This window comes from Emys orbicularis, chromosome 3 (genome assembly GCF_028017835.1).
Source record: "Emys orbicularis isolate rEmyOrb1 chromosome 3, rEmyOrb1.hap1, whole genome shotgun sequence".
Classification (NCBI taxonomy): Eukaryota; Metazoa; Chordata; order Testudines; family Emydidae; genus Emys; species Emys orbicularis.
The window spans coordinates 68,015,436-68,028,889 of NC_088685.1; the positions used below are offsets into that span (position 1 = coordinate 68,015,436).

The following is a 13,454-nucleotide window of genomic DNA, read 5'->3' on the forward strand; positions in this document are numbered from 1 at the left end:
AGGTCCCTTCCAACACTGATATTCTATGATTCTAGTCAAACAGAACTTGTTTGTTTATATGAAGTAGCAGTGCTTAACGGTTGTGATATTGGATACTGCCCAAAGTAGCTATGGAACTAATTTCAGTTTTCTTGGAATTAGTCATATAAATCTAGTGTTTGTACAGCTGTAATGCTATACCATTCCACAAATATGCTATGCATTCAGTGTTAAGTAAACTAAAAATTATGACTGAGTCCAGTGACAAACTGTAGAGCTGTAACTGGTATACTCCAGAGATCTGGAATTTGTATAGCAGGCACAGCATTTCTCAGAACTATGGAACATGGTTAGCTTTTAAAATCCACAATGTGAAATGGGGAAAGGGTCTGTAGGCAATACATGAAAACAGTTCACAATTAACATATTGCAGAACTCACCTGACTGGAGCTGCTGTAGATGAAGTTGCAAAGAGATCAACTGGTGGAGAGGTATCAATACTTTTTGCTGGGGTAGAATTAGGAGATGTAACAGTTGTGGCTGGAGAAGACTGGAGACAAAAAGTCAAAATACATATCACTCAAAAAGGTAGTGCCATCATCAATATATAGACTAGATTAGGCTTTCAAGTCTACCTTACAAACTAATATTACCTCTAATACAAAAATAAAATTTTCTAGTGAATAAAAATTAATCTGGGGACAACACAAGGAAATCAAGTATCCATACAGAGTGCACTTCCTTTTCCTTCAAAGGCTGAACAGCACAAATATTCTTAAATAAGAAATGCTTTAATGGACTAGCAAATTTGAAAAAACCACACAAGTACAGAACGCTACTTAACTAATTGTGTGCTCTATTTATGGCAGGGGTCGGCAACCTTTCAGAAGCGGTGTGCCGGGTCTTCATTTATTCACTCTAATTTAAGGTTTCGCGTGCCAGTAATACATTTTAACGATTTTAGAAGGTCTAAGTCTATAATATATACCGTAACTAAACTATTGTTGTATGTAAAGTAAATAAGGTTTTAAAAATGTTTAAGAAGCTTCATTTAAAATTAAATTGTAGAGCCCCCCAGACTGGTGGCCAGGACCCGGGCAGGGAGTGTGCCACTGAAAATCAGCTTGCGTGCTGCCTTCAGCACGTGTGCCATAGGTTGCCTACCCCTGGTTTATGGGATCCTTTACTTGCATGGGGAATGTCTGGTCACTGGGTAAGCTTCTTAAATCCTGCCTTTCCAAAGGCTCAAATCCCAACTTATCTCTTTTTTTGGAGATGCAAGTTATTCACCCTATGCATTTAGTTTCAGTGAAATTGAGAAAAGAAAAAATGGTCAGCTATAAAAAAAAATAGATATGTGGCTTCTCTCTTTGTACTAGCCATGTTTGCACGTTTGTACATCACTACTTTCCACTGCATACCCTCCAACCTGAGAAGCTTGATAAAGCAGTTTAAAAAGAAAATACTTGGGTGATGTTTAAGAATTTTGAAGTGAGACTTCCCGTGGGAAGAGAGAGATATTACCCTTTCATAAGAGTATTAAAAGCAGAACAGCAAGAAAACATGCAAGGGATTTGGGGTTATTTAGGAAGTGGGTAAGTATACTCATGGTAAAAACGGTAATCCAGTTTATGGGGCTGGAGAAGGAAATTAGGAATGAAGATACTGTGCCTCCTCCTCAGTCTGAAAGTTAGAGGGTAGAGAAATCAGCATGATCCAGGAAGAAGCTTCCAAATGGTGAAAGAGAGGTTTAGATTAAATCCTACATAATGGATAATGCAAGAATGTGGGGGAGGGTACAATAAATAGTCAGCTCCATCTCAAAAATAGGTCAAGTTGTGTGTAAAATGAAGTGTCAGCACCAAAACCTTGGACTCCCACAGAGCTGCTCTGCAGGATTTTATGGGCAATTTGAAAAGCTTTATACCAGCAGCAGTTCCTTTTAAATATTTAAACTATTACTGATGTGTTGTAATGCTATCTGGTATCAAAATATAACTAATGCTGTGAGAAGAGACCAAAAACCTAACTATAGCTTCGTTAACCTCTCTGTGGTCATATAGCAGATTCTCCTATTACTAATGTACTGTCAGGGAAGCCCATAGTTCTCAGTTGTGCACCCCTACAAGAAGTCACTTTTGAGGAAGCTGCCCTCATTTGACAAATTGCAAACATTAAGCTACACCATGAAAGTAGGTTTCAAGACTGCTGCATTTATCAATTGTAACTACAACCACCTATTCAGAGTAACAGAATCAAAGACTCAGGCCACTCTTCAGTTCTTCACTCAGTAATTCACCTTGCAGAAGTCAGTCCAGCGGTTAGCAGTGTAGGTACTTAAAAGGACTAAAGATTTTCCCATCAGAATAATCTGGAATTACTGTCTGGGACACAGTCATGCATCCCCTTGACTGGGGCTTGTGATTGTATTCTGCAACCACAAGTAATGAAGACTGAACACAATAGTACACGGTTGTAACCCAATAGCCCCTTAATGCCAGCAGGCAAGGGGGTTACAGGAAAGTCCCAATTCTTGTATGTACATTCTGGTTCACCACAGAACGCCATGCGAGGTCTTAAATAAAAGCTGGGGTCACACTGGTTTTTAGTATCATTGTGAAATGTACCTACAGATACTTTGTAAAGAGTTACGCACATAAACAATGAAAATACGTCCTTAGAGTCTGTGTCAAGGTACGAGTCATCAGCAGAGGCGGAGAAACAGGTTTTCTGGCAGACATATAATGTTTATTCACCTCTCTCAGATGTACATTAAGCATTGTAAGCTAAACTGGATGCCTATTTACATATGAACGCATTGAAGAAATGTGAAGTCAATAAGGCAGCAGCACACAGGAAAAACTAACCATGGGAGGGAGAGGGGGGCTCATAGTGCTCTGGCTTGCTGGGTACACTAGGCAAGTCACTTTACCTCTTTGTGCCTAAGTTTCCCCATCTGTAAGATAGGGATACTGACCTCCTTTGTAAAGCACTTTGAGATCTACAGATGAAAAGGCTATAGAAGAGGTAGGTATTACTACTACTATATTCCTTGGAAGAAGTAGGCATTAAAAGCTGTTGAAACACCTTGCACAACTGAAAATTCACAATAGCCACCTTACTCCTAGTGAGGTGACTATTTGATCCCTCTGTCTTCGTGGAAGCCTTTAGTGCATACAAGTTTGATCTACAGAATGATTTCAGTGTATGAATGAATGACTTGAATCATGTTTCCTGGGCAATGACAGACTGATGCCAAACATTTGCAGAGACCCTGTCCTCTGAGCTGACGTGACCAGGCCTAAGAGAGAGGAGGTGCTCATGTCCTTTAAGGTATAAGGATAAGGCTGGATGCTGCTTGGTATTAGAATTTCTATAACAAAAGTATGGAGACATTTGGGGGGGGGGGGGGAACAGTGATCTGAAAACAGCCAAATAGGGGATGGCAAATCAAACAGAGGAGAACTCAAAAAGGCAGTCTCCTCACAGTAAATATACCACTAGAGAAAAAGATGTAGGGGAGAGAAGCTGACATGCCACAGAGTCAGCTTCTCACTGGGAAATGGGAAAGGCCAAGTTGAAGGTGTGGACATCCGTTATGCCTCCACATAGCACTTGATTGCCATCTCCTGGCAAGGCAGTTCAACATTCTTTCAAGAGCATTCTCAGCCACCATGAGTTAGCAGCTTAAAATTCAAGAGCAGGTCTCCAATCCCTGTTTTACAGAGGTTTCATTGTTCGCGTCCACACATACCCCCTTTTTTTTTTTTTTTTTTAAACTGACGGTAGTTTGCCTAGAGCTTGGGATATGTGGAGGTTTCTTTTGGGGGGGGGGGGGGTGAGGCGGGAAGTCACACAGACCCAAATAAAGAATTTTTCTTAAGCACTTTTAACTCTAATGGTAGTTTAAAAGCATATGCTGACTGAGAGCAAATCAATCTTAATTAGTACATAAGCTATTAATATTTACCTTGCTCAAGGGAGAAGGAGCACCAGATCTAAAAAGAAGAGAAGATAATGAAGATTTTCAAGTTAAGTACATTTTAGGAAAGCATGCTGAAGAAACATCAGAATGGTATTAAAATAGTTTTTCAAGGTCTCATTAAAAAATTATTTAACCAAAGAGATTACAAACAAGTATGCTGGACTTGCCTAAAAGCCATTTCAAAACCAATACATGCTGTAGTTTAACTCGAAGTCTGTCATTTTAGGAAATAAAGAGAAGTTTTAAGCAGTGAAATACTAATGCCTATGTTTAGTACTGTCTGTGGCATTTGACACCCTGGGCCAAATCTTACAGTTCAGATCCGATGTACTTTACACAAGAACTGTAAGTAAGACAGCAACGTACAAGTCTGCTTTTGGCCCCATGAAAGCTGGGGATTACTGGAGTGAAGTGGTGGCCTGGCCTTACCTCTTTCCCAGCCATGCCCCCTGTATCGGTGGCTGGGAAGGGATGGCATATGAGTCACTATGGAACAGGAAGACACTTCAGCGGGTCAAATCCACTTATTTTTAAGCTGCCAGAAAGCTACAAAAGCCAAGATCAGCTATGCCTTAGCTCTTGACAGTTATGCCTGAAATATATAGCTCTATGGTAAGGTGGCATTTAAGGCATACATACCAGTGATTTAACATTAAAGTGTTACAGGGCTATTGTATTTAACATAAATAAAACAAAACATTACAAACCCAGGAAATTCATATCTAAGATTATACTGAAAAGAAGCCCAAATATGCAAAGATATGGCAATGAATAGTTAGGACACCTAGACTAAAATCTGCCCTGTGGTGACATCATGCAATAACCATACAGTTTTAATTAAGGCATTTTAATATTTCTGGTCCTAGATTAAACTCAGGAAAAACGTATTCGGGCTTTTTCCTACCTCATGCTGTCACTACTAGGCAGAGTTAAGGCTATTTGAGTGCCCTAGCTGTGCATTTTCTTACCCATAGATAGTTGTTTGTTTGTTATAAAAAAAAGAGTTATTGTGTCACTGATTGCTGCTTTCACAGAACTTCAGCAGGGTAAAACACCTGAAGAAGAGCTCTGTGTAAGCCCAAAAGTGTGTCTTTCACCAACAGAAACTGGTCCAATAAAAAGATATTACCTCATCCACGTGTCTCTCTAAATAGTTTGAGTCAGTCAATTTTCTCACTTCTAGGCTAAGCTTTTTTACTAATCTGATAGTCAATTTTTTGTACCAGTTTAACTTCTGGGTACATTCCCAGTTGTGAAATTGATCAGATAATTTTTCATGTATTTAAATTTTGTGGTTAAGACAACTAGTTCTGAAATACACTATTAGATATTCCTCTTCGTGCACGAGAAAGCAAATATTCCTTGATTAGTTGCAAATATCAGCGAACACAAATATATACGAAGCTCATGAAAAAGCAACTTAATCATAGAAACTAGAAACTGGCAAGATTTAATCAGTCAATCTCCTCAATAAGATGAGCACTTAAATATGCATGCAAACAAGAGTATTAAAAAACTTACCCTTCACTAAATTGCACGGCAAACAGATATACAGAAAGAAAAGAAAGAATGCATAGGTTAAGTGCACTTTAACTTTTTTCCTCAAAAAAGTGAACAGTTAAGATAAACATCTAGATAAGAGGCTGCAAGACGATTAGAAAAATCTGCCCAGCAAATAGAATTTTTACAGCAAATAAAGTAATGGTGAAGAACCAACTTATTCTTCCTCAAAATGGTCCTTGTACAAAAGCAATACAAGTTAAGTGGATTCCATTATGTTGCAGTGTATACACAGTTTTTTGGGGGTAAAATTAAGAACTCCATTAAGCGGCGCTTGTAAACAGAAAACATCTGAGAAGTCAATGATGCTAGCTAAATAATAGGTTTAGTCTGTTCTGAAAAGTGAATCATGAATGACATAAGTGCGGGCTGTCTTCAATATGTATGTTTAATTAGTTGGTGTCAAAACAAAGCAGAATTACATTTGTATAGGTTATACTTGTTTCAGATATAAAACACAGGGAAATCTTAAAATAGCTGTAAAAAGGCATTGCTTGTATGGTCATAATGGTGTGAAAAAAATAAAATCTCAAGCAGCGTTTAAAGTCCAGTATGGGGAAGCAGACCCAGTATAAATTAGAGGAACAGCAAATACTGGGATGAACACAGTGTGATGCTGCTATACTCCCCGTGGGCAAATGGAGTCTCACTTCACTATGCTTCCCCTACTTCCCTGGAAGTTCCAGCAGAGAACAGTGATACACAGACCACTTTCTCTCTTCAGCGGTCTTGCAAAGAACTTAAATGTGGCAGCTCTGAAACAATCAACACAGCCTGAAGAATTAAAGATGGCTAGTATCCAAGTGTTGCTCTAGGAGAGAAGCGAGCTGGAACCAAGAGCCACCGCTTCTTTCAATAAGAAGCAAAAGGGGAAGCTCTGGATGCTGGGTGGCCCCTCTGGCCTGGAGGGGCTTCTATTTTTGGCTTGATGAATTTTTAATCTAGTTCTACACATGTAATTGCATCATTTTACCTGTTACCAGGTTTTTTCCCTTCCAACGTGTTTAGATGTTGTTCAAGGGTCTCCATAAGACTGCTGGGAGCCTAGAAAGTGAATATAAAAAAGGTGCACATTTTTTTCTTTAAACACACTAAATGATGGGAGCCTTAAGGTTATCAGGGCAATTTAAATCATCTTCTGCTAAAAAGAAAACCAGTTTGCATACTCATGCTATAACCCCAATTCCACTCCATTGTGTAAAGAAAAAGAAAAAAAGAAAAAAAAAAAAAGTTTTTCATGCTGGCAATATCAAGACAAAAAAGCAATTCTATAAAAAAGCCAATTCTGAAACATTTATTCTTTGCAGAGTTATAGCCATCTCTTTCTTTACTATACAGTTATTGAATCCTATGTACATGATGTGCTCACCATGCTTGCAGCCAGATCATGTGTTTGACATTGACAACAGCACAGGCATCCACAGGTTAAGTGAAAATTACAACAACAACAACAAAATCCACGCAGGTATTTATGCTCATATCAATTGGGTGTGTTGTATACAGTGAGTCTAAATTAGCTTTTAGCTAAAACACGGACAATTTTTCCCATTTGTGGCTAATGGTTAGAGTTGTATTTATCAGCTAGTATTTTCCACTAAAAGGAAAAGTGTAAATTAAAAAATCGTCCAGATTAATTATAAAAAGCTATGCTTAGAATTTGAACACTTTCCAGGTAATAGCATGAAATAACTACATAGTCTGGTTTAAAAAAAAAAAAGGGTGGGGGGGGGGGGAACACTTATGAATATATATAGGACAGGTAATCAAGATTCAGGAGCCAGAAGAAAAATTCAAAAATTCCAATTTCAGATACTTTATAAAATGAAATAAATCTCAGTCTAATGAAGTTTGACTAATACTGCACTCATTTTTCTTAAATGCAAGATCCTCAGTGTTTTGAGACTTTAAATAACCAGATTTTATAGCCAAGTAAAATACCCAGGCATGCTGTTGCTGTTACAATGGTGGATAAAAAGGAAAGAAAGCAAGAACAAGTTTCAGTGTCCTTAGCTACTCCAGTATAAAAATAGTGCCTGGATAAGTAGATTTCCATAAGACCAATGAGTGAACAAGAAGCCCTTGAGAGCTACAACAGTAGATAGCAGCAATATTTTATCAGGGTTACCGGTTCATCAATGGTACATTCTTTAAAAGGGGAATTTTCATTATCAGTGATTTTCAGATCAACCAGAACTCTTGTCAGCAATACCTAAAATGTTTGTCATAAATAAGTTCTTTAATATCTCAGTGTAAATACGTGCATCGAAAATTTAAAAAAGCAATACAAAACAAAAAAACCTGTCATACTTGAAGTCAGTGCTATTATTTCCAATATGCACATACAGTGTTACTGAAGACAATTTCAAGTGCCAGACTAAAATCAACTTCATAAGATATGACTACCACCAGTATCAATGTGAAATTAATACATTTTTTTAGGCAACAAATTTGATGTACAGTAATGCTGCATAGTAGAACCCTCTTGCAGCCAAGTCTTCAATAAAACTACTCACTACACAATTTTAGTGTTCCAGTGCACATGTATTTAACATTAGGATTCCTTGACAGACTTACACAGAAGAACCTCAACACAAGATATTGGAAACAGCACATTTAGTTTCACAACTTAATTTTTTCATTAAAAAGTATCAGAGGTGTTGGGGGGGGGGAGGAGGAGAAGGGGTTAACATTCAAACACGGCCAAGTTGTGCAACACTCCGAGCTGTCTTAATGATTTGAAAAGTTCTGTATCTATTTACATACCCTAACATTTGAACTAAATAATGCAAGCACAAGCAAATAGCTCAGTACAGGTAACTTCATTAATAAGTGAAAAAGTTGCTAGAATTCACTGGTAGTGAAAAACGAAAACCACAAAAGTTTCAGGTTTGCTAAAAAGTAACAGACTTGGCCATTTACCTATTTATTTCTCTCTAGGGTAATTCTTGGTTATATAGGGTATCCATTTTTGTGGATAAGAGGAACAATAATGAAGGATTTAGTATTTTGTTGGGCACACTGAGTGTTCGGCCAATCAATATTTCAATATTCTAGCTACAATATTCAGGTCTCTTCCTGAGACTTAATAGTTTTCAAATATACTATTTGTAGCATTTGTGCTAGATTAGATTTTAAAAACAAGTGAACTCTAAAAAGTCTGTCTGATACAACTATAGATAGGGCTCCAGAACTAGGAGTTCCAAGGCCTCTGAGGTCATAGTGCCACACCCAAATAGGGTGATCAGATAGTAACTGAAAAATTGGGATGGGAGGGGTAGACCTCTATATAAGAAAAAGCCCCAAATATCGGGACTGTCCCTATAAAAATCGAGACATCTGGTCACCCTACACCCAAACCAGTTAAATATGAAGCTTAATAGCATGCAGCTGGCAACATTTGCTATTCAGACATTATGACACATTCATGGGGATAATCTCTGGCACAGATGACAAGGCAATATCCACAGAAGGTGACTCTCTAGAGTTAGCAAGGTCAGCCTAATCTTCTATTCAGTTTGGTGGTGGCTGCCACAAGCCTGCTCTCTCCACTTCAGGCATACCTGGTATATTTTGTCTGGCTACTAAAATTAAAAATCCCTCATGTTTTCTAGCAACTAAGATGCCCACCTCAGCTTCCAACTCCCTGAACCTGAACCAGAAAGATTAAAATTTATATGAAGCAAAAATCCAAGAACAAGAGACATGGTTGGGAAATAACTGAAACAGAAGTATTTATGAAAAGTTAAAACCCACTATATTTCCCTTCTTTGGGGCTGCAAAGCATCAAACCTAGATGCCAAGTTGATTTACATGTACACAGTGCTACGCTCTCTTCTACATAGGACATTTTGGGAGATATTTATTAACATCACTAAGGAATACCACTAAAACCGTTCTAGACCTAGTAGACGGAGCCTTAAGAACACAGAGGTAATGTCACCTTACATAAAATATAACTGGTATTTCAATTAGAGCTGTGGAAATAACTGCTTCTTCTGTTCAGCAGCTGAACAAAACATTTAAGAAATTTCAGATAGACCCCAGATGATTTGTGTTTGGCAAACAAAAAACAGTCAAAAATTTCATTTGACCTCAAATGAAGACTTTAATTTGACATGAAACAAAAACTTTTAAAAGGCTAACCTCCAAATCAAAATTGGAAACAAAGAAATTTCAAATAAAAAAAATATTTTAATTTCAAACATGTACCCCTGGTTGAGAACCACTGTGCTACGGGACTGATTATCTGAATCTGGTGGAATTTAAACACCCGTTTTGGAACACTTTTGTTGTCAAAATCCAGGTCTCTCTGGTGACTCCTTTGGTACCAACCTGAGGTTTCCTGCCCAGACCGGATTCTGCCTAGATGCAAGTTTCTTCAGTGCCTCAGAATGGTTTGCTCCTGCCATGCCAGTCAGACTAGATAGGAACTAGTACCTGATTTTTCAGTGACTGTTTACTTGACTTGGGCATCTTTGGAGCCAGATACTGATCCAAGATCAATCAGGGACCCTGACTTTTAAGGTTTTACATTAAGAAATACTGGCACTGTCTGTGCTTAGTCAGTCAGGGTCTAAAATATAAACACGACACACTGCCCTTTTAGTATTGGCTCTGAATGTTCTGAGACAGAAGCTGCTCATGCAGTCCAATGGACACTGCTTTCCTGAAGGCTGCAGAAGCGTAGCAGGATAATAAGGGCAAATATGCAGAAGTACTTCAAGAATTAATTTCATTGTAACAATTTCTGGGTGCTTCCTGTGATCTCAGTAACAGCCATAGCCCAAGTTAAAATCTCTTAGCCTAAGGACTTGATAATCCACATGTGACAAAGTGTGGAAGTGTCTAGTATCTTATCACCATCATGTGAGACTGTTTCTCTGTTCAGTTTTGTATAGTTGCATGATAGTGCATAGAGTTAAATCAAGGGGGGGGTAAATAAAGGGGTTAAAGAACTGAGGAGGAAAGACAGATAAGAGCTTCTGGTAAACACCTTTAAAGCAGCTAACAAAAATAATGGTGCCATCAGACGTAAGTGAGATGAAAGAAGCTGAGACCCCAAAAATAAGAGACCTTAGAAGGTGGCCCTGGCAGAAAGGAAGAGGGAGAAGTGGTCAGCATGCTATTAGGCTGATACAGAATAGGGAAGAGGTAAGAGCTGTAGGCAAGCAGCCTCTCTCTAAATGGGACCTAAGCATCTAGGCCAGGAGCAGCTAAGGTAAAAGCAATGCAAGATTCATGTGGCCAGGCCTCTTATTTGTACCCCATGTCTCAGACTGCTTTATTCCTACTGGTAATATTGAACAATACTTGTCTGAGAAAGCAGTGTGGTCCCTGTGCTCTAACTACTAGTCACAGCTCTCGGAGAGAACTCAACAGCAGGATTCAAATCCCAGTTGGGCCTGCTGAAGTAATCATAGTTGGTATCCAAGGGGACATAACTCAAGTCCTGGTGTCACAACCCAAAGCACCAGGAGCAGAGTTCCCTGAACGAAACTCCCCCCTCCTCAAGGAGCCCAGGACTTAAAACCCTCCTGAGAGCTGAAACAACTCGGAGAACACAGCGGATCCTTGGACGGCCTGGGCGCCCAGGACAGCACTCCCGTCCACCTTCCTCCCCCCCTCCCCTTCTTCTGATGTTACACCCGGACTTGGCCAGTCTGGGTTGTGCGTGTGAGAGTATGAAAGTGGGTTAGGGCTTGGGGCATTAACGCTTTCTTTCTTCCCCTGAATGATGTGGGAGCGTTCCCAGCACTCTCTGCTGTTATTTTATTATTTTATCAATAAAAGCTTTAAAATTTAGACACTTAGTGTGTCTCTTCATCTCCTCCCAAAAAAGATCCTGTGTCCCCAGCCTGATCAACTGTGGCCTCAGGCAGATTGGTAACGAAAATCTGTCACACTGGTCTAAAAGCAGGAAAATTACAGAATTCTACCCTCAGAGATAAAGATCTGAGGCCTGACATCTATGGGGGTGCACTCAGACCCCAAGAAGGGCCAGTGGTGCAGCAGCTACCCTGGAAGCTGACACCACATATAGCTATTACTCTGTAAAAAGAAACATTTAATGCAGTTTTCAAGTTATGCAACAATTTTAGCTTCTAGCAGACTAAAATGGAAACTGAACTATTTAAAAAGTAAATTTGTTGTAAATGCAGTATTTTAGATTATATAAAAACCTCAAGAATTCCTTAGGCTTCAGTTATTTTTCCTCAAATCAAGCCAAAATGTTAAATGCAAGCTTTTATTTAGCCTTATTTCAATTCTGAGCTTTAAGAAACTAGGGATATTTTCCAGTCAGAAGAAACAATTTATGGAATATAGTAGGGAACCAAATATTTAGATGCTTTTAATATAGATTTATAAATAGTGAACATATTCTATTAAAAATTCATTAGATTTTTATATAGTTGCTCTCCAGTTTGATTAAAAGCTTTTAGTTTCGGTGCCATTTTGCAGGCATTGAGATATGCAATAAGTTAAAATTTGATTTGAATACACTGTTCTGCATTCATTAATGAAAATTTTCATGCTACTGTGCATTAAGTAAAACATTAATTAACAAATATTGTTATGGTTCTTGTTAAAGACAGGAATGCCATATTAATACTTGTAGTTGCTTTAAGTAAGGAGTTTGATCCATGTTTGAGTTTCAAGGAATAAAATTCTGCCTCTAGTTTTAGCTCCTTACCACGTTTTAAAGTTTAAGATACTCTTATTTGGTCATATTATGGCAACTTTTTTATATCTATGGACCAAGACATTCTGCCAGAGGTGAAATGATGAAGTAGGTCAAAGCACAAATTCGGGGCTATGACACCTTTGTCCATTTTTTAAATGCAGTATTCACACTCCTTGTGGGATAAATCTGCACTTCTACAAGGGAAAACAGATAGGCAGTCTTTTCATTATCTAGTTACAAACTTTAAAACAATCAGAAAATGAAACTGGTCTTCTGGGATTAAATGACCAGCAGAGATCAATCTGCCAAAAATGGTTGACAACTTGCAAATTCCTCCCTTTTGCATTTGAGAAGGATTTCAAGAAATGTACATATCAGGGTACATGCCAATTATCTGACTCTTCCTCATACAGTTCTAGCTTACTGTGTCTTTCCTTATTGTATTCAGTTATTGAATACAAAATTTAGAAACTTACTTGTGTGAGATCAGGAATGTCTCCTTTGTCAATTCCAACTTGCTGTGGATTTAAAAAAACAATTTTATTGCGAAACCAGTAGTGCTCATATGCTACAACTGCAGCAAGTATTCAAATTGATTAAAACTGTCACATATTTTCTCTTCAACTAACTTCTTATGCATTATGTCTAAATATCATTAAATACATAAGTTACAAACTTCATAACTGATTTTTCCCCACAAGTCACTCCCTCACCCTTCCAAACACCTTGAAAATGCTGCAGTGCTCCCTTCTAGGGAGCAAAAAAAGTTTATTTAGAAACAACCCCCCGAACAAAACTCAGTTCTCACTCAGGTCTTGCACTCCCTTGCACATACAAGCAAAAACTTTCCAGCTCTAATGCATTTAGTCTGAAAAGGCAGCAGTAGTGAGCTCAAGAAAGCATTATCCAGGACTCAGAACTCTTTTTGAAACTTCCAGTTAATCCTCTCTGTCAGCGAAAACTTCTGCAGGAGCTGCACCTCTTCACCCTTCAATCTGGGTCCCTTTTGTTTATGCCCCTTTCAGCTCTTTGGAAAACTAAAATAAATATTAAAACAGGGATCTCAAACTCAAATCACTATGAGGACCATATGAGGACTAGTACATTGGCCCAAGGGCCACATCACTGACACCTTTTCATATAAAGGTACAAACCCACCCACCCCTGCTCTGTCCCCACTCCATCCCTTCCATGAGGCCCCGCACCGCCTCTTCCCACCCCTTCCCTGCCCCACCCCTATTCCAACCC

General features: G+C 38.6%; 1 protein-coding gene across 25 annotated transcripts in view; it reads right to left on the reverse strand.

Moving 5' to 3' along the window:
• SNAP91 (synaptosome associated protein 91) overlaps nt 1-13,454 on the reverse strand; it is a 131,030-nt gene that overhangs the window by 53,044 nt on the left and 64,532 nt on the right. For 16 of the 25 annotated variants that reach the window (XM_065402041.1, XM_065402040.1, XM_065402042.1 and 13 more), the window contains exons 8-11: nt 12,683-12,724; nt 6,498-6,568; nt 3,950-3,977; nt 420-529 (exon numbers count right to left, since the gene is read on the reverse strand). In XM_065402041.1, coding sequence (XP_065258113.1) covers nt 420-529; nt 3,950-3,977; nt 6,498-6,568; nt 12,683-12,724 — 251 coding nt within the window. Of the gene's footprint in view, nt 1-419; nt 530-3,949; nt 3,978-5,485; nt 5,492-6,497; nt 6,569-12,682; nt 12,725-13,454 lie in introns of all 25 variants that reach the window. The other 9 variants (XM_065402044.1, XM_065402043.1, XM_065402039.1 and 6 more) reach the window with 2 other exon arrangements.